This window comes from Lepidothrix coronata, unplaced genomic scaffold (genome assembly GCF_001604755.1).
Source record: "Lepidothrix coronata isolate B3197 unplaced genomic scaffold, Lepidothrix_coronata-1.0 Scaffold97, whole genome shotgun sequence".
NCBI lineage: Eukaryota > Metazoa > Chordata > Aves > Passeriformes > Pipridae > Lepidothrix > Lepidothrix coronata.
This window is the reverse complement of record NW_016690277.1, coordinates 2,964,230-2,982,079: the sequence shown is the minus strand read 5'-3', so window position 1 is coordinate 2,982,079 and position 17,850 is coordinate 2,964,230. Positions and strand designations below refer to the sequence as shown.

General features: G+C 41.6%; 1 protein-coding gene and 1 long non-coding RNA gene across 3 annotated transcripts in view; one reads left to right on the top strand and one right to left on the bottom strand.

Annotated features, from left to right (window-relative positions):
• The window catches only part of PCOLCE2 (procollagen C-endopeptidase enhancer 2), a 58,899-nt gene that overhangs the window by 17,913 nt on the left and 23,136 nt on the right, over nt 1–17,850 (top strand). Inside the window, exons 1-2 of one of the 2 annotated variants that reach the window (XM_017822348.1) lie at nt 5,317–5,466; nt 7,922–8,171. The exons of the other annotated variant lie outside the window; for it this stretch is intronic. Of the exons in view, the coding sequence (XP_017677837.1) occupies nt 8,148–8,171 (24 nt within the window). The 5' untranslated portion in view covers nt 5,317–5,466; nt 7,922–8,147. Of the gene's footprint in view, nt 1–5,316; nt 5,467–7,921; nt 8,172–17,850 lie in introns of those variants that run through there. 2 annotated transcript variants of the gene reach the window in all.
• Nucleotides 1,864–17,587, bottom strand: LOC108500944. The gene is made up of 4 exons (XR_001876080.1): nt 17,463–17,587; nt 10,364–10,457; nt 7,170–7,322; nt 1,864–2,638 (listed from the first exon to the last, which is right to left on the bottom strand). It is a non-coding gene; the product is annotated as an uncharacterized LOC108500944 (long non-coding RNA).

Genomic DNA, 17,850 nt, shown 5'->3' with positions numbered 1-17,850 from the left:
CTGTTTGCTAGGAAACATCTATTCTTTGTCGCTCTTCTCTGTTGTCCTGAGAAACTGGGCAATTCCACTTGTACAAGAAGAAAAACCCTGATTTTTTCCTCTCTCTTAATATGCTGGGCTCTCTGCATCCACAGCCCTGGGGCTATGGAATTCAATCACTGGCACTCAGTAGTGTTCCAAAATCTCAGCTTTTCTTTTTAGCAACACTTGGAAAGACAACTATGAAATGTCAGTGGGGTGGATAACAAGCAGCAATATCCACAGCCCTAAGAAATAATATAAATAATAAGCAAAAGGTAAACAGGTCCCTGGGACAGCTTTTCTGATACCTTTGTACACCCAGGCATCATCTCTCATTATCCCAAATTTAGTGACGCTCATAAGCACATGCTTAACTTTAATATGAATATATGTTTATCTTTGTTCATTGACAGGGGTGAGCTTTTCCTTGTGTTTAAGTGTGCTATAGAAGCAGAGCCCTAATGAGCAGACAGTGCCAGGGAAATGCTGCCAGCAAGTCTGGCACAGCAATTCTGCCATTCAGCCCTAAGGCAGTGTCCTACCCCTGACACCCAAGACTCACATTCCCTACTCAGCCTTAGCACTTTAAAGCATTCTCCTTTCAGGTCATTGTCTGAAGATTTTAATACAAAACAAAGAGCAAAATACATATGTAAAGCTAGAAATGCACCAACTTAGTAATGAATTAAAACTGCACATTCTCTATCTGTACCAGTTACATTATCCCAACACTGTTTCTCGTAGTCTGTAGAAAACCATAGCTCGGAGAAAAAAAGTTTGGAACAGTAACCAGAATCACTGAGCACTATCAAATACATTCACTAGCCAACCTAGGTAAAAAGAGTATTTATTTCTGTATTATATAGACTCAAAGATTAAACACAGAAGCTATATATTCTATGAAGAATACCTTTGTCCCTAACAAGAGAGCATATTCCTTCACACTATAGCTGTTCTGCTCCAACAGAAGCATGCCATCTCCTTCATTTTAAACTTCAGATGTACTTTGGACAAAAAAAAAAATAATTTGACTTAACTGATTTCAGTGAAACATAGGGAACTGAGGGTGTACAAGAATGGAAAGCCTGCTCAAATGCAATACTCAGGTTGTTAAATTAACATCACTTAAAGTCACAGCTAGTTCAGCACTCAGCAGCCCTAACACCTCAGAGGGAATATACAGCTAGGGTATGTTCAGATCTACTTCTACTGAGACCATCAGTAATCCAAAGGATATAGTGAATTGATATAATGAATGGAAAATAGTACGTACCTCCATTAGAGTTAATCTGTGATTAGGAAATTCCTGCATTCAGACATAAGGCTGAATTACTTACCTGGTAAATATGTTCAGACAGCAACATTTACAAAAAAGTTGGCAGTGCCCCACATACTGGTTTGAGATCTCCAGCTGTTACCAACAAGACATTTTAGAAGTCTTCCTTATTAAAGAGGGAAAAAGGGGAAAAATTAATCTCACAGAATTTAAAAGATTTGTTGATTTTGACTTTGCTGGCAGACTTTTTGCACAGGTTTGCACAAAGCAAATAAACTAGTGGACTTACAAATATTATGAAGTGTAGTAATCACTGTGTTCTCAAAGTCACAGTGATTTTCTCCAAGCAGAGTTACTGAAGACCCACAGTGAATCTGGCCCTCTTCCCTTTACAGCAGCTGTGGCTTGGAGTGTGAGTCCTCTGTGGAAAGTACTAGATGTTCATCTAGTATCAAAAACAGTTTATTGCTACTTTTAAGTAACCCCAAAGAATGTTACTCATTAGCCAAATATGCACATATAGCTAAGAAATATTTATGATTTTCAGGCTCTGGAAGTGTCATGATTTCTAGCTTCAGTGTCATGGCAGAACTGCCAGATATGTCCCAGTCATGAACAACTTCCAGCTTATTACTCAATAATCTTTGTTTTAAAAGCCATTTCAGTCTCTCAATAGCTCATGAATGAAACAGTCTGCAACAAACAGGCTGGTCAATGAATTCTCTAAGGTGTCAACTTCCCATGTGCACCATAATAGGTCAGCAGTAGTGAGGTTCCCTTCACAAGTAATTTCTGAGCTAAATTCACAGACAAGCACCAGACTTAATTCTCTTCCCTTGGCATTTTGCCTGGAAGGCTCAAACAGGCTGGAGAATAATACTGACTTGTAAAAAGCTCTTTTACCCTACTATTCCTTCATCACATCCCTCCAGTGCCGGCACAGAGGATGCAGCAGGAACGCAGTGTGGCACAGGACAACGTAGTGTGGCACAGGACGTCTCTACACTGCACTAGTCCATACGTGGCACAGAGCCATCTGATCCCACCACAGCTGCCCCCACGCACGAGTCAAAGCAGCCTGAGAACCAGGCAGTTCCAGCCCTGCCTGCCTGCTGTGCCAAGTGAACCTTGGAATAAAGAGATTCAGGCCTGCTGTTCAGAGGAAGGTTCTGCAACGTTAGTCTGTGCCCAGCAGACCCATGAAGGACACTGAGGTCAACCAGCAGGAGTTTCCTAGACAAGGTTTGGTCTTACTCAGCTTTAAGAAAACCCCCAATCTTTAACTCAGCCGCCAGTGCCCTGCAGTCTCAGAGTTCGATTGAATCCTCAAATTTCACCAGCCTGAAATGAACAAAAGAAGATAAAATAAATTATTCACATATATTGAAAAATACCAGGTAATTCAGCCTTTTTTGCCCTGCCCCAGGCAATGCTCACAGCTGTGCGAAGGTGGGGCGCGGTGCCGTGTAGCGCAGTGTCCATGTCAAGCCCGGCCTGGCCGCAGCGGGGTTTGGGAGCCGCCAGGAGGAGCGCTCAGACCGCTCCCGCTGCCGGGGTGTCCCTCGGCCAGCCCGGGGAGCAGCGGGATGGCTCCAGCACGGACACATTTTTTCCGTGGTAGCCGGCCCCTGTATTCCTCATCTGCGGCGCACAGAGGGGAGCACAGGAGTCCCCGCCCTGCCTGCCCTGGGCGCTGCACAGCTGGTGGCAGCGCTGCCCTTTGTGTCTCCCCTCCGCTGGGCACCTCTGCTGCCTCCAGGGCTTATTTGGAAGGGATGCCCCATCCATGTAACACTGTCAGGGAAAAGCTGGCACAGAGAGCCTGGCCGTCTGGCAAAAATAATGCCTTAGAGGCAGCTGCTTGCTGATATAATCCCATATGAAAAGAAAAACTGTTTTGAAGGGGATGACGCTGCCTTCTTAGGCATTCCTGGAATATAAACTGAGCATGAGTCAGTCAGAGTGAGAGTATGCATCTTGTCATGTTGACAAAGAAACAAACCAGGCAATAAATAAAAAAAAATTCTGAAAGTATCCTCTTATGCAGGATTTCACCCTCCAGTACCCGGAAGGCTGCAAAGTTGAGCAAAGTCATCCATTCAGAAATGGCTGCTTCCTGGCCCAGAACATTCTGAGAGGATTTCTCAGGACAAATTCAGGGCAAGTGAGAGGGACCAGCCCTGATAAAGCCTGAGTCAACCATGAGGCACACATCTGGCTGGCACGATGCCATGTCCATCCTGCCACAGCTGACCTGTTGCCTACTGAATGTGAATGACTTTTTTAATCTGCCAGTTTTCAGATCTGTGTTCATACAGCCTACCTACCACATTCCCAGCGAGCATCAAACAATGCACATAAATTTCATGCTACAGATTTCAACACCTAAAGCATTAAAAAGTACTTTCTGAAATATTGCAGTCCTCCTTTTGGGTCTGACATTGCAATGTTAATTGAAGTATTATAACAGTGCTATTATTCACTCTCTGCTTGCTAGTTTACAGCAGGAGTTGTTGGACTAGCTCTGCTGCTTGTAAAGCAGGGCTGACACTCATCCTTCCTGCTCAGACACCAGCTCTTGGCTTGCCATGACCTTCGAGCTCTCCTGCAGAGCTCCGATTCATTTTGGCCAGTGACGCTTCACTCCCCACCTGCAGCCCAAGATCACACAGCACCTCTGAGTCAGCCGTGCTTTACTGTCCACTGCTTAGCCTTCAAATAAGCCTGTTCTGGGCACAGGCACAATCCAGAGCTGCCCTGAGGCTGTCTCATGATCTCCACAGCCCTTGTAGAAGCTGGGATATGAATGAGCCTGGTCCACTCCTTTCTCATTTAACACCGACATATGGGAAAATGTTTCACAGTGTGAGTTCCTGTGCAAGCTGCCAGTGACCCCTACATCTTGTGCTGCCACAAGCTGTGCAAGTCAGCAGCCTCACTGCATGGATGCAGATCTAGCATCTCATCAAAGTGTTTCCAAATCTCTTTACTATGCTATTTTCTTCCTCTCATTTATTTCTTCACTTTTTCTGACCCAACTTCACTCTCTCATCCTCTTCTCTTCACAAATTTGAAGCCTGAAGCCATATTTTTTCAGATCAGAGTCCTTCAGTGCAAGCTGAGCACTGTCAACTGCCTGGAATGTGGGTGGAAGCTCTCCTAGAGAAACCAAGGTGGAGGAGACGGTGAGACTGTCCTTGCTGTATTCAGGGCACTGCTCACTGTGTCAGTGCCACACCAGTGCCCTGACTGAGTCTTGTTTAACACTGTGTAGCCACAGCTACTGCTGTCACACAGGCAGGACAAACAACTGACTTCCCAACTACTTGTGGGCTTTAGGTAGTCTTCTCTTCCTGTCTTACACCACTGGTTGTACTAGCACTAAAGAAGAGTAAATAATTCTATGTCCCACCTGAGAAGTGGTCAAAATGCAATCATGCTTGTACATTCCATTAAATGCAGTAATAACATAATTTATTCTGAAAACTGAATGCATTTATTTCCTCACACAGTCCAGCTATAAGTAAAGCTTTTCCCGATATTTCAGACCCAATATATAAACTAACTCTACACACAAGCTATCTAGATACAAAATATCCTTGAGGGTGAAATTCTACACTCTGAAGAATTTGCTTTGGCAATAGCAAGATTTACTATTTTCCTTGTCAGATTTTGTTCTCAGGACATTGGTCATCATTTCTTTGTTGACAGATTTTGCGGATCTCAACATGACTGATCAACTTGCAAATCCAATCAATGAGAACCCGGAGGTCTCACTATATTTTCTGATAACTGCTGGGATTACTCTCAGCTAAGAGTATAAGAAATGTTCTGCAGTATGAGCCACATCTTTAATGCTCAGAGTCAAACATAATAGGCTTCTAATAATAGAACCACCACAATCTGTCCGGCTATTCCAGTCCTGGATCTGCCACAGGAAGCATCTCATGAGGTCATAGCTAATACAGTAAACAGTGACCCTTGTTAGTGACATGGTAAGAACAGAAAGGCTTGAAATGTTGGGGAGGTTTCTCATCTACAACACTCTTCTAAAGGATTTAGCAGGGCGAGTATATTTACGGTTCCTCTTACACAAATTATCACAGTATGCACAGAACTCTGGGGTTTTATACAGCTCATTATAAGTAGGAAGGACAACCATCTACAGGGTATGCTGACGCTAAGTCTCTAATTTCAGACCTCACTTATAATTGTGTATTGAAAGATTTTTATTTTATGATGGGAACATAGTAGAAGAAATAGAAATGTAATAGGGAAATAAAACTTTCCCCACATTATCCCTTAATTCAAAGAATTTTCTCGAAAATTCTCTCCTTCCCTTAAATTATTTCCATGAAGAGATCAAGCGGCAGAAGTATCAGTTGCTTTGTGACTAGCTGTTAAAAAAATAAAATAAAATAGTTTTAATCTGTTTCTCAGCTTTGATTGCTGGGGGTAGTAATTCTCTGGTCCAGCTGGCATTACAGTGCAACCGATGCTCAGTTGAATAGTTATCTTAAGCTTACAGAGAATTTGTGTGACACCACAGACTTAACGGGATGAAAAAAAAAAGATGCAGAATTTCCAGGCTTCATGGAACTCTGAGCTACATGCAAAACCTTCATCCCTCCATATCCTGCTGCTGCACAGTCACAGCTCTCAAATCCCAGCCTTGTGCTTCCTGCTGTGCAGCCCCATCATGCCAGCCTTACTTCCTCAACCACCATGAGAAGAAGCTGAAGAAGGACAGGTTAAGCCCAGCATCCCAGAGCCACAGCCCACAGGCAGGAGCAAAGCTGGACAGAGTTAGGAAGTCATGGTTTGAAACCCCAAATCAGAAACCCAAAGGCAAGCAGCTACAAATTAAGCTCTGCAGAACTGCAGAGGTTTTACATCTGCACCACCTGCACATCAGAGACCTGGGCCACGAGAGCAGCTTGTTTCCTGTGGGCACTTGGCCAGTGACAGCCAGGGGGAAGGACACCTCAACCTCAGCTGGGCAGCAGCTCACTGCACTCATTTCCCAAGCCCAGGGGCCTTCATCCCATTAGCCCAAAGTCTGCTTCCTGGGCTGGGCTGGGCTTTGTGGAAGGTGCTGTGGTGAACACAGCAGAGCAGTGAGTGGAACAGAGAAATGCTGCTTCCTCCAAAAGTACACGCATCCACAATGCTTCCTCGTGGTGTTTCTGTACACATTTGAATGCCTGCACTTACCTTTGTCCACATTCCAAACTGCAAACGTAAAATGCACTATATTCAGAACACATGTATACAGTTATGCCTCCATTTCTTCCCTGTAGCACTGGGTAACTTGTGTGCCCCTGCCTCAAGGAATTGAGTAAGGGAGTGAAGAGGCATTGGAGCATATCTGAAAGACATCAGTTAGAGTCGTGTACTGGTTTCACTCTGAATTTCAACAGGAATGTGGTGTTAGCATCTAGCTTTATGACCACTGCCATTGCCTCAGTCTCTGACAGAATTTGATTTCTGCCTAAAGAAAAAGGCCTGAAATGGTGACCTGCCCCCACATAGAAAAGATGCCAGCAGATTCAGTAACTCTGCTGTAATTTTAATTTGCTGTAATAATCTAAGTTTTGTTCATTTTTACCTCAAAATCTGGACAGACATATTGCTATACTCTGCAAGCTGTTTTTCCTAGTTGATATATTTCCACCACGCAGATCCTTTTGCCTAAATCTCAATACAGATTCTGCAACAATTTGTACTTGCTCACTTGCTATATCAGCTACATATACTAGGTTTAGTACAATACCTGCTGCTTGGTCATTCTCCTTCCATCTGCCAGAGCCTATGTAATATTTAATTCCTTAATTTTGAGTATTCATCACAGTATCACTTGGTGGATTCTTACCTCTTGCTGACAACTGCTTGTTCTTTCATAGCTTTTACATAAGATGTGTAGATGCAGAAATCTGCTATATTACTTCCATCTCTGTGTTTCAAGACTGAGACTTCTCTGATTTACAGCAGCTTTCCTTCAAAATTTTCTTTGAAAATCTTTTACCTGAAAATTGTTTTAAAGGTTACAGGTCATTTATTGCTCTGCAGTCAAGAATTTCTTTCCAGATGTCAGACACTACTGTGCTTTAATTATACAGTCCTCTGAAAGGCCTTCTACTATGAAATTTTCTTTGTTGTCTGAAAGTCATTTTATTGGCAAAACATATGACTAACAAAAGGGATATGACTCTATGCTTACTGTATTATGAATTATTACACTGTGTACAGCTGAGCTTTAAAAACAATTTTCAGACAGCTCTGATTTTGGTGACTAAACTTTAAACCGCTTAGTTTTTTTTACTCCTTTATTAAAGCCAGAGATGGTGAATTTCTAATTTCTGATCCCATTTTTTTGTCAGGCCAGGCCTGAGCATCTGTAGGTCAGACATATGTCCTGGAACTATCTGTGCTTTTTTGAGTTCTCTGATGGAAACTCATATGAACTGTAAGAAAATGTTAGAAAATTGTGATACATTGTCTAATTCACAAATTGAGATAAAGTGAGAGCAGTTCTTCTCAGCCTGCACGGAGCTTAAAGCTTGACCCCTTCTGCCTTAGCCCTGAAGGAGAATTTGTTGCCTGAAACATTGTCTGTCTTTTTAGTTGGTCCAGTGAAAACTCGTTTGTGCCTCAGAACCGTGCCTTGCACGGTGCCTTCGTGAAGCACCCTGTGAAAACATCCCTGCTGGAGCTCCATACAGCAGGGACTGTTCCACTGGCAGGGCTCAAGAGTTCTTTATTCCTGTCAGACACAAACCATTATAGAGCAGCATTCTCCAAGAGACAGATCTGCTTGTGGGACATATAAATACCGGTTTTCCTTCTATTGATGTCCATAGGAACAAGGATGGAGGTATGATATTATGAGATACTAAGTTCTTAAAATATGTTCTCAATGATTTCTATATTAAGAGCTGTTTTGCTTTGGAGGATGAAAGGTCTGTTCACTCAATATGAGGAACAAGGTCTGTCTCAGAGATGTGGAAGAACATCTATTCATCCAAAAGCTTAGCTATTTCAGGAATAATCTGTAAATTATTTTAAGAGTTTGTTTAAACCGTTGTTAACTATACCTGGCAGATTTCTGGCAAATGCATTATTGTTTCTCTAGACTTCTTCATTCCTTCAAGGAAACTTTTTGGGAGACAGGACTTGTCACTTCTCCTGTTGACACTGTTCTACTTTGTATAAATAATTACACATTCACTGGGACTGGGACTAACACCTCCACCCTCCCCAGGAGGGTTACTGAGCCATCAGACTAGAGCATTGTTTTTTCTCTCACCAGCTGGCTCCATGAATATTTAAGTATATTTTACAAAGTGGGACTGTTCCAGTTGAAGGGGCTGGTGGTCAGGTCGCTGCTGTGAGGCAGAAACCTAACCTGAATTTGCAGAGGAGAGGAGAATTCCTCTCAAACACAGGTAGGAGTTATTTTGTGAGGTATGCACTGACTTCTTCAGGAGCACTGATGTGATCCTCACTTTCTCAGTGGGGTTTACACATCAATTTGTATCATTGTTTTGACAATCACTTCCATAAAAATACATTTTTAGCATTAAATTGAATAATTTGCACCAAATGAAACAGAGTTTGGAAACTTAATTTCATTTAGAAATATGAAAAAATCATATTCAGCTCTTGAGTGCTGAGATTTTCATTTTTGTCCAAGTGTTCAGCCAATTAGTAGCCCAAACTAACTTAGAAAGTCTTCCCAAATAATATCTTGTTTACCAGTATGGGCTCCACAAATTCTATACCTTTTATCTTAGTCTAATCAAAGTTCAAGTAGGTGACTTTTGCTTTCTGCTTTAAAAACTGTGAAATGTGCCTGTTGTCATAGAGTGAAGGGCTTCTGGGAAAGGCAGAGTAACTTGGGAATTCACAACCTGGAAAAACTTCATTTTCCTCCACTGAAAAACATTCAGCTTAACAAACAGACTTACATTTCGAGGGTAATTCAAACAGCAAACTAAACCAAAACTGGAATTAGGAGTGGAACAGACTGCTAAACTATCCAAAATTGAATGGCAGATTTAACCTCTAATTCTCATATTAATGCAAAGTAGCTGAAGAATTCTGAAATGCAGTCAAATTGTCCATCTTTGAACATTAAGAGGATGTAGTAAAATCAAAGGTCCTGTTGTGTTTGGATCAGACCTCTGATAATCTTTTATAGTTATAACCTTTTGGTTCTAAGTCCTGCATTAGAGCTTGGCTGGGAATCTATGTTGGAGTCTTCTTCTACAATACAGAAAATGTAAAAGTAATATTACAGGTATAAATTAACACATTAACAATCCAGGGCAGGTCAGAGACACAGCACACTGAGTTTAGTATTTACTTAGTTTAATTAAATGTATTTGATTTCACTTACTGTTAAAGCAGATAATTGAATAACAGTACTTAAGAGGAGACTCTGGGGTTAATAATCATTAAGGAATCTACAGAAGCACACTTCCACCTTGGTAAAAACTGCAACCGTGAGAGGGGTGATAACCAAGAGACAGGCCAGCAAACTTTTGAGGTGCATTTGGGGTGGTGTCAAGGCAGAGAGAAGTGTCAGTAGTGTTTAAGAGCCTAAGAACCCAGAGCTTTGAAAACTTAGCTGAAAGCTGAATACAGAGATGTTGTACTGGATAGACAGTATAATAATCATGATCTACTAGCTGTACTTATAACTCAGGCTCCATATAAATCAGTTCCTCTCATTCTCTTTCAGGAATCTATATACCTAGCATCACATATCTACATCTGCACCTCTTTACAGCAAAGAATTCCTTACTGTTTGACACTGTGCAGGATAATTATTATCAGTGCACTGCAGTACATCTGGAAAGATGAAGGAATGCTGGCTCAGCATACCTCAGGCAAAGCACTGCACCTCTTAAAGAATGAAAGCATACATAAAACAGGAGCACAAGAGCTGCATCAGTCTTTCATGCCTGAAAGCCAGGCATAATTGCTTTGAAGTGGAAGGAGTTACAGCACTGCAGCTCTCCAACTGTAGAACAGGTAACAACAGGAATTTAAATAAATACTTACCAATCCTTGCAATTTCTTTGATTCCTTATTCAAAGATGCTACCCATCCACCAGAAAATGTTATGTGGTAGAGGCAGGTATTCCTCTGTCCTTTCCTGCCAGGATTAAAATGAAACTTGACTGTTATCTCAAGAATGAGCCCAAAGACCAGACTTAGATTCTGGAAAAACTTTTCTCCTCTCAAAGTACCCTTTTAATAAGTGAGTTGAAGGATTTAAACATAAAGACTCATTCAAAACAGTTGCCTGTGCTCAACTGTCCACGTCCAAACTGAAGTCAAGTATAGTTTAGGAACCGAAATTAAATTACAGTATTACTTACTCAGTCTGGCCTTTATTTTGTTTGGTGGATATGTGAAATTTTCTCAGAGACTGTTAAAACAAAAATAGTCTGAGGCTCTTGAAAGGACTAAACCAAGTAACTCCTGGAATACAAAAAGGATAAATTGCTGCTTAATTCTGGTCTTGCACTTTTGATTCCTAAAGTACTAAAGGACTGCTGCTGAGTTAGAACTCCATATCATGCAACAGTTTTCATATAACACTAAAAACACTGAAGCATTCTTATACCAAGTATATATCTAATTTAAATCTATAATGCTATTCTCTAATGCTTTTCCAGTGTTTAAGTTACTTTTGTGATACATTTTGTAACCAAAACTGCTACTATCTTGAAGTCTCTGGTCTTGGCTCCTTAAATTTCCATGTATGTTCCATCGATTTTTTTATAACTTTTCTCTGTAATTCTTTAGCATTTTAATGACCTACAATATTTTGCCCATAGCAAGAAGCTCTGCAATACCATGCTGAGCCTGATATTGACAATGACATTTCTTTACACATTAAATAACGATGACTCTGTGAAAATCATTACCCAGCAACATAATAGATCACAGATGTGTTTAAAAAACATAGTATTAGGCTGGACTCTGAATTCTGGCCCAGAATGCATGTGTGCATCTCCCAGGGCAGTAATTCAGCACTTAGAAAAAGTAAACTCACCATTGTAATGCACATGGCAGATAGCTGAGTTCCAGCCACCAGTGAAATAATCTGGCCCCAGTTTTGCATTCCATGACCCCTGTGCTCTGATGGGAAGGAGGCCATAGGGACTGACTGTAATTCCTGTAGTCAGAACTGCCCAGCCCTGGTACAATTTATTGTTGCACAGGAACAGCAGTGATGCAACACCCACCTTCTTGCCAGGGACCCTACGCTGAATAAGGACAACTGAGGGCACAGCACAAACAACAAGGGGAATCCTTGTCTGTACCAGCAACATGATGCTGTACCTGGCAGAGAATGACTGTATCAAGATATTCCCTCATAATTACTTCAGCTTTCTTCACTTGACCTAATCTGCCTGTTGAGGAAAGGATATTTTCCCTGTCCTGAATTTCCACCTTTGAGGAAGGAAGTCCTCCAGATGTGGGCTCCCCCAGTCTGTCTTTCAGACATAGATGTGGAGCTGCTCAGTTAAGTGAGGGGCTCCTTTTCAAGTCAGGAAAACCAGTGCAAGAATGATCACAGCTGATGGAAATTTCCTTGTATTCCCCCATCTCTTGTTGCACAGGCTGTCATATCATTTGCACATTTTGTAAAGAGTTTTTTCCTCGTCATCCCTTTTCTGGTAATTTGGAAGTGGAGAGAGAGTTTTCTTACCAGGAAAAGTAGGAAAACAGTATGTTTGTTGGCTGAACTAAAATTGCTCATAACACTTTTCTTCCTAAGAGCATTTGCAGTAAATAAATTAGATCAAATTGTTCCCCCTTTCATGTATGACCTTATAAATAATAGTAGAGGGAAATTCAGGAAAGGCAGTGAGAGCATTGGCAGGAAGCAGTTTCTCACAGGGCTTAATTCTGATTTCAGATCTGTGTTGCCAGTAACAGCAAACTAATTACATGTTAAACTACACCATGAGTCTTGGGTCCCAGGTATCAGCTGTGCAATAGCAGTGTGACAGCCTCTCCCTGCACAGGCTGCTGAGAGCATTCACATGTGCCTCTGCCTCACACCTCCAGTGTCACCTGCAGCCAGCTCGAGGGGCAGGTGGCTGTGACCATCACCAGGCTGTTGGCACCACCCAGTGTGTCAGGGAACACAGCAATGGCTCCACATCTCTCTCTCTGCATTCAGGTCAGAGCTAACACTCTCTGGTGGAGGTGGTGCTTTTGGAGGGGGGAGGATGCTATTGTGCAGTAGATTGTTTGAAATATCAGCTCTTTTCATTTCTCAGTCTACAAACCAGACTCTGATCTAAGTCTTCAGAAAGTCTCATACAGACATAAGTGAGTCTTGTCATTAAATGAGAACAATGGATCCAAGGATGATTATTTATATATATCCCTCATAAAAGTAAATCTATTTTGTATCCAGAAAAAGAAAGCCTACTTTTTCCATTTTAGTGACACTTTAGTGTCATTTATCATATCCATTTTAGTAATACAATTTTGTAGCTTCCCTCTTATTTCCTTCCCCAAGCACAAGCACAATTAAAGGTCTCATGTTTCTTTCCTGCATCCACCAGAGCAACAGGAATCTGCTTTGTAATTTTCTTTCATAATATTATCTACTTGAATACTTGCTGACTTAGAGTACATCGAGCCTGGGATAATGACTGACTAGGCAGCTGATCTGTCTTTGCTTTTACAGCTCTCTAGGTAAGAACAGCGTTTCCTGACCCTTGATGATGCCCTGCCCTTTGCCAGGGCTCAGAAGTTGTCCTGCACAGACTGAGGTGCTTTGCTCCTCTCTGTGTTGCTGGAAGACAAGGGGACTGCCTAATTCACAGGCACCTGCAGGCAACTCAGGGCTTCTGCCTCTTAATTTTTATGGCCTTCTACTCCATGGTTTATGCTCCTGTTCCTTTTACATTCCTTGGACTGACGTGTTTAAAATGCACAATTAGAGACATTGCTCTTGCTTAAAAATATTCTTTTTAGAACCCATTTATTTGATCAGCACTTCAGCCATTTCTACACCTTCTGTGTGATACTGTCATTGTGCCTGCTCCTGGTTAATGGACCCTGGCATGCTTCATTGGAAGTGTTGAAACAATCCTCTAGGAGTCTTGTACAATGATGAAGTATCTTTTCACAACATTATGAATGTTTTAAGGATCCTGCTTGATATCAGACACTCTGGTTAAGAATTATTAGATCCCTTTGGTTACAGGAATATTTGCAATTTAGCAGTAGTTGTCCAATTTATAATTTTTATATTATGATGAAAAACAATCCAACTAACGATAAATTCAGCGCCATTGTCCATAATATTTTCTTATGCTGGCAAATAAGCAACTGACCTTGAACAATAGAGGGTAAAACATTTGAAAAAAAAAGGAATTATTGCATACCAGCTTATATTCCTATAAACAGAAGAGGCAAGTAGAAACTCATGTCAGAATTGCCCAAACTGACAAAAAGAAGGACCAGAAGGTAATTTAGAAAAGCCATACTGAAAAACTGTACTGCTTTTATGATTAATGCATCACTTCTGGTCTCACTGCTAAATGATAATATGAAATATGAATTTTTGCAACTGTATTAAATATGTTATTACTTGAGGTAAAACCAGAAAAGAGACAAAAAAGTTAATTAGAGAATGTAAGCTTAGTTCCTAATAAGTTCCTTAATTCCTAAGGTGTGGGAATACTGTCAATACTACATTTGCCCTTGGTATCTCAGTATCAAAATAAACCAGGGGAGGAGAGGTCTATGATTCATCACAGCTATTTTTTATATAAAGCCAGAAAGCACATTGTCATTTGATAAATGAGCCGAGAGTGAAGCTTGAAACACAAAAAGAGAGAAGAGTGGGAATTCAAGTCTGGGGAAGGGTGGAGGCTCTGCAAGTTTTCCAGTGAAAACTCTTGTGTGGGTTTTTATTTCTATAAAGTAGCAGATTCAATTAAAGGCATGACATGGATAAATCCTTGGCTTGCAGACCAAAGAAAATTTGGGATTCCTAGGAACTGGGTGGGTACATCAGTTTGTAAGAGTCATTTTAGGTGCTAGGATTATCAAGAAAATAGGGATACATCCTCTCTATTGCATGTTGTTCAATGCTATTCTGAAAAGGCACAACTTGTAATTCCAGGAAATACCACAGTTCTTTTGGAAGTGAAAATATCAAGATTTTGGCACTTAAGACTGCATTGAGAGATTGGGGTTGTTAGCCTGGAGAAGAGAAGACTCCAGGGTGACCTCATTGTGGCCTTTCAATAATTAAAGGGGACTTAGAAGAAAGATGGGGAAAAACTTTTTAATAGTGCCTACAGCAATAGGGTAATGGTTTTAAACTAAAAGAGTATAAACTCAGACAAGATATAAGGAAGAAATTTTTTATTATGAGGGTGGCAACACACTGGAACAGGTTGCCCAGAGAGGTGGTGGATCCCCCATCTCTGGCAACATTCAAGGTTGGGTTGGATGGGGCTCTGAGCAACCTGGTCTAGTACCTGCTCAGTGCAGGGGTGTTGGACTAGATGACCTTTAAAGGTCCCTGCCAACCCAAACAATTCTATGATTCTGTGATTCAAATGAAATAAAGAGCTGTTGTTGACAGCATTTACATAAATTTAAATTCAAATAATTTCACAACATCAGCTGAATAGGACTTGTGCAAAAACACTAAGAGAGCACTAAGAGATCTTTTGCCATGGTACAAGGTATTTTGTACAGATGACTTTCCACAGAGAAAAAGAAGATTTGGTGAGAAGCCTGAAAGCTGGAGCATAAACTAAGATTTTAGGGAGGGGGTTTCTTTTCAGTCAGATCATCAGGCCACTTTTGCTCCTGCACAGCAACATCATTATTAAATTTGTCACAGCCAAGATGGCAGGGATGCATGGAGGGACACGTGGTTTGCACCAACATTTACACAGTCTTTTCAAAGAACATCTCGGGGCCAATCTGTCACACAGGGCTACATTTCAGGAAGAGGTTTCCTCGTTCCACTTCAGCAGTTGTCTCATTTTCAGGCAGACAAGGTCACACTTGCCAGACATTCATTAGGAAATTTGTCCCTTGTTAGCTTTGTGTACCAGATATCTTTCTTCAGTGACTGACAGGGAGAAGCACTCATCCCTGATCACCAGCATCACTGGCTGAGCCCAGGACAGCTGGCAGCAGCTGATGGGAGAAGAGGGTTCACTCAGGCTGCATATTTCTGCCAGACCATTGCAGGAAGCAGTGACACCCTAGGACAGTGGGTATTTCTTATAATTACTATGGCAGTAGCTCTGTAGTTCATAAGTTAAATGCCTGTCACTAAAGATTCATCATTTCAGGCCTGAAGATGCCTCACCTCAGGGACACGTAACAGAAAATAGTTTTTGTTCTACCTTCGAAAAGAAACTGCTGTAAAAAACTTGTGTTGCAAAGTCAGCTGTCAAAAGTTAGACACTTTTCGTCCACATTAATGCAGACACTTTGCTTATGCAACTCCATACTATTTTTGTCACATAACCTATGCATCATTTATACAAGGAATACATACACAAGGCAGCATTAAGGCATAATTAAGATTGCATGAGCCCGTAAATCTGCATCTTTTGGTTTTGAACTTAAAACCTTTTTAGCTGAATTTATATGCATTACCTACAAACAATTCCTAACTGTGCATTCCATGGTTTTATCCCAAATAGATAGGGACTCTAACAGATGCTGATTGAGAAGCTCCCTGACTTCAAAAATGAAGTATCATCAGTATATGAAAGGGTTTATTTGATTTGGCTCCCTGCAAGAGTAGAAGACTGGGCTTTGTGAAGAAGAAAGGTCACTCCTGTTCCTGTGTTGCTAACAGATCATAATTTAGCTGAAGATTGATGTCAGTGCTAACACATTTATTTATGGGTAACTACTTGCCGGCCTTTTACTTTCTGTTCCTTCTGCAGCCATCAATGGAAACAAGCCAGACATCTCTGGGTCAGTTAATGGGTGAATTCTCTCCAGCAACATCACTTGGATTTAGTAAATATAGTTTAATTTAAATTAGTGCCTTGTTTATAATTTACTATTTGTGGTATTCATAATCTATTTAATAGTGGGACACCAAAGAACACTTGAGCACATTAGATTTAGGGTGCTAAGGGAACACACGTTTAGGGTGTGTTACTGGGTAGGCAGTGCCAGGGAGTGATGCTGCTGTGTTCCCAGTGAGGTGCAGGTGCAGTACCCTGGCTGCAGGGGCTGTGTACAGGTGTGGGGGGCTTCTCCAGCAGCCTGTTCATTGCCTCCATTTGCCCAACAGGCCTGAATTGTCCTGTTGCTGCACAGATCTGCAGATATGCTTGGGTGGCACTGCCGAACCTGGTAACGCATTAACTGTTCAGAAGTTTAAAACTACCTTTACATGAGGTTAAAAGTCTGCAGCAACCACATGTAAAAGAGTCCTTGAACATGTAATCCATGGGAACTAACACCTTTTATTGGTGGTTTTGCGTGGAGGCTCTTCAGTGGATATAAGGCCTGAAATACTTTCTCCTTTCCAGTGGGTCTTCTCTAGACTAAAAAATGTTGACAGAAAGGAGCAGCAGGGAACACGTGTGTCTGTGGTGTGAGGATTACACAACTCTCTGTCATATACATTGACTTCCAGATCTAACAATTTTTATTAATATTGTATTACCTTCATGATTAAATCCAGTATACCTACTGGTAGTGGTTAAACTTTTAGCTGCTAACCAGCATCATGTTGGTCATGGAGTAAGTAAATGCCTCCTTTGTAGCTTTCTTATTTCCCATTTCTGTGACTTGAAATCAGTTCAAAACACAGCTGCAAACATAATCTCTGCTCTGATCATGTTATGGTCTTCTCTGTTTCCACAGCCCCCTTTTTGTGAATGGGACTCCCTGCCCCAGTGCCTCACCAACCCTTTCCTAGATCCGTCCTTCTCCTTCCTCCGGTCCCAGTGAGGGATGTGGGGCTGCCCCTCCTCAGGGCTGCAGGCCAGGCGCTCCCACTGTCTGCCAACACTCACAGTCACTCCTACAAAACCTGGGCCTCTCCAAATCCCCTCACATCTCAGCCTCTGCCCTTCTGTTGTCTTCCATTGCCTCTGTGCACACAGGAGCACCACTGGCACCCCTTACTCACCAGCAGTCTTGCAGGCTGCCTCCAAAGATCTGGGACATTCCACTAGCAGCTCCACCTCTCCCACAAAAATCCTCTTGGAAATTTAGCAAGTGTGGATCCAGGTTAGCCTACTGCTTCCTTCATCCAGAACTGCAGAAAGGAAAGGACAGATATTATGTCTACTGAACTGCAGCATACACTTTCTGTTTAATCCTCAGAGCACCCTCTCTAATCCACAATGCTTCTTTAAAGTTGTGGTAGTGGGACCACTCTTCTTTGTATTTTGCAAGAATAGGAATGTTAATAATAAATGAGCTAAAAATAAGGTAATAGGTTTATATTCTGCCTTGTAGGCAGCAGAATTTCTGTTTAGTTACTCCAGTCTTTGCTTCAGTTGGCTGTGCCTGAG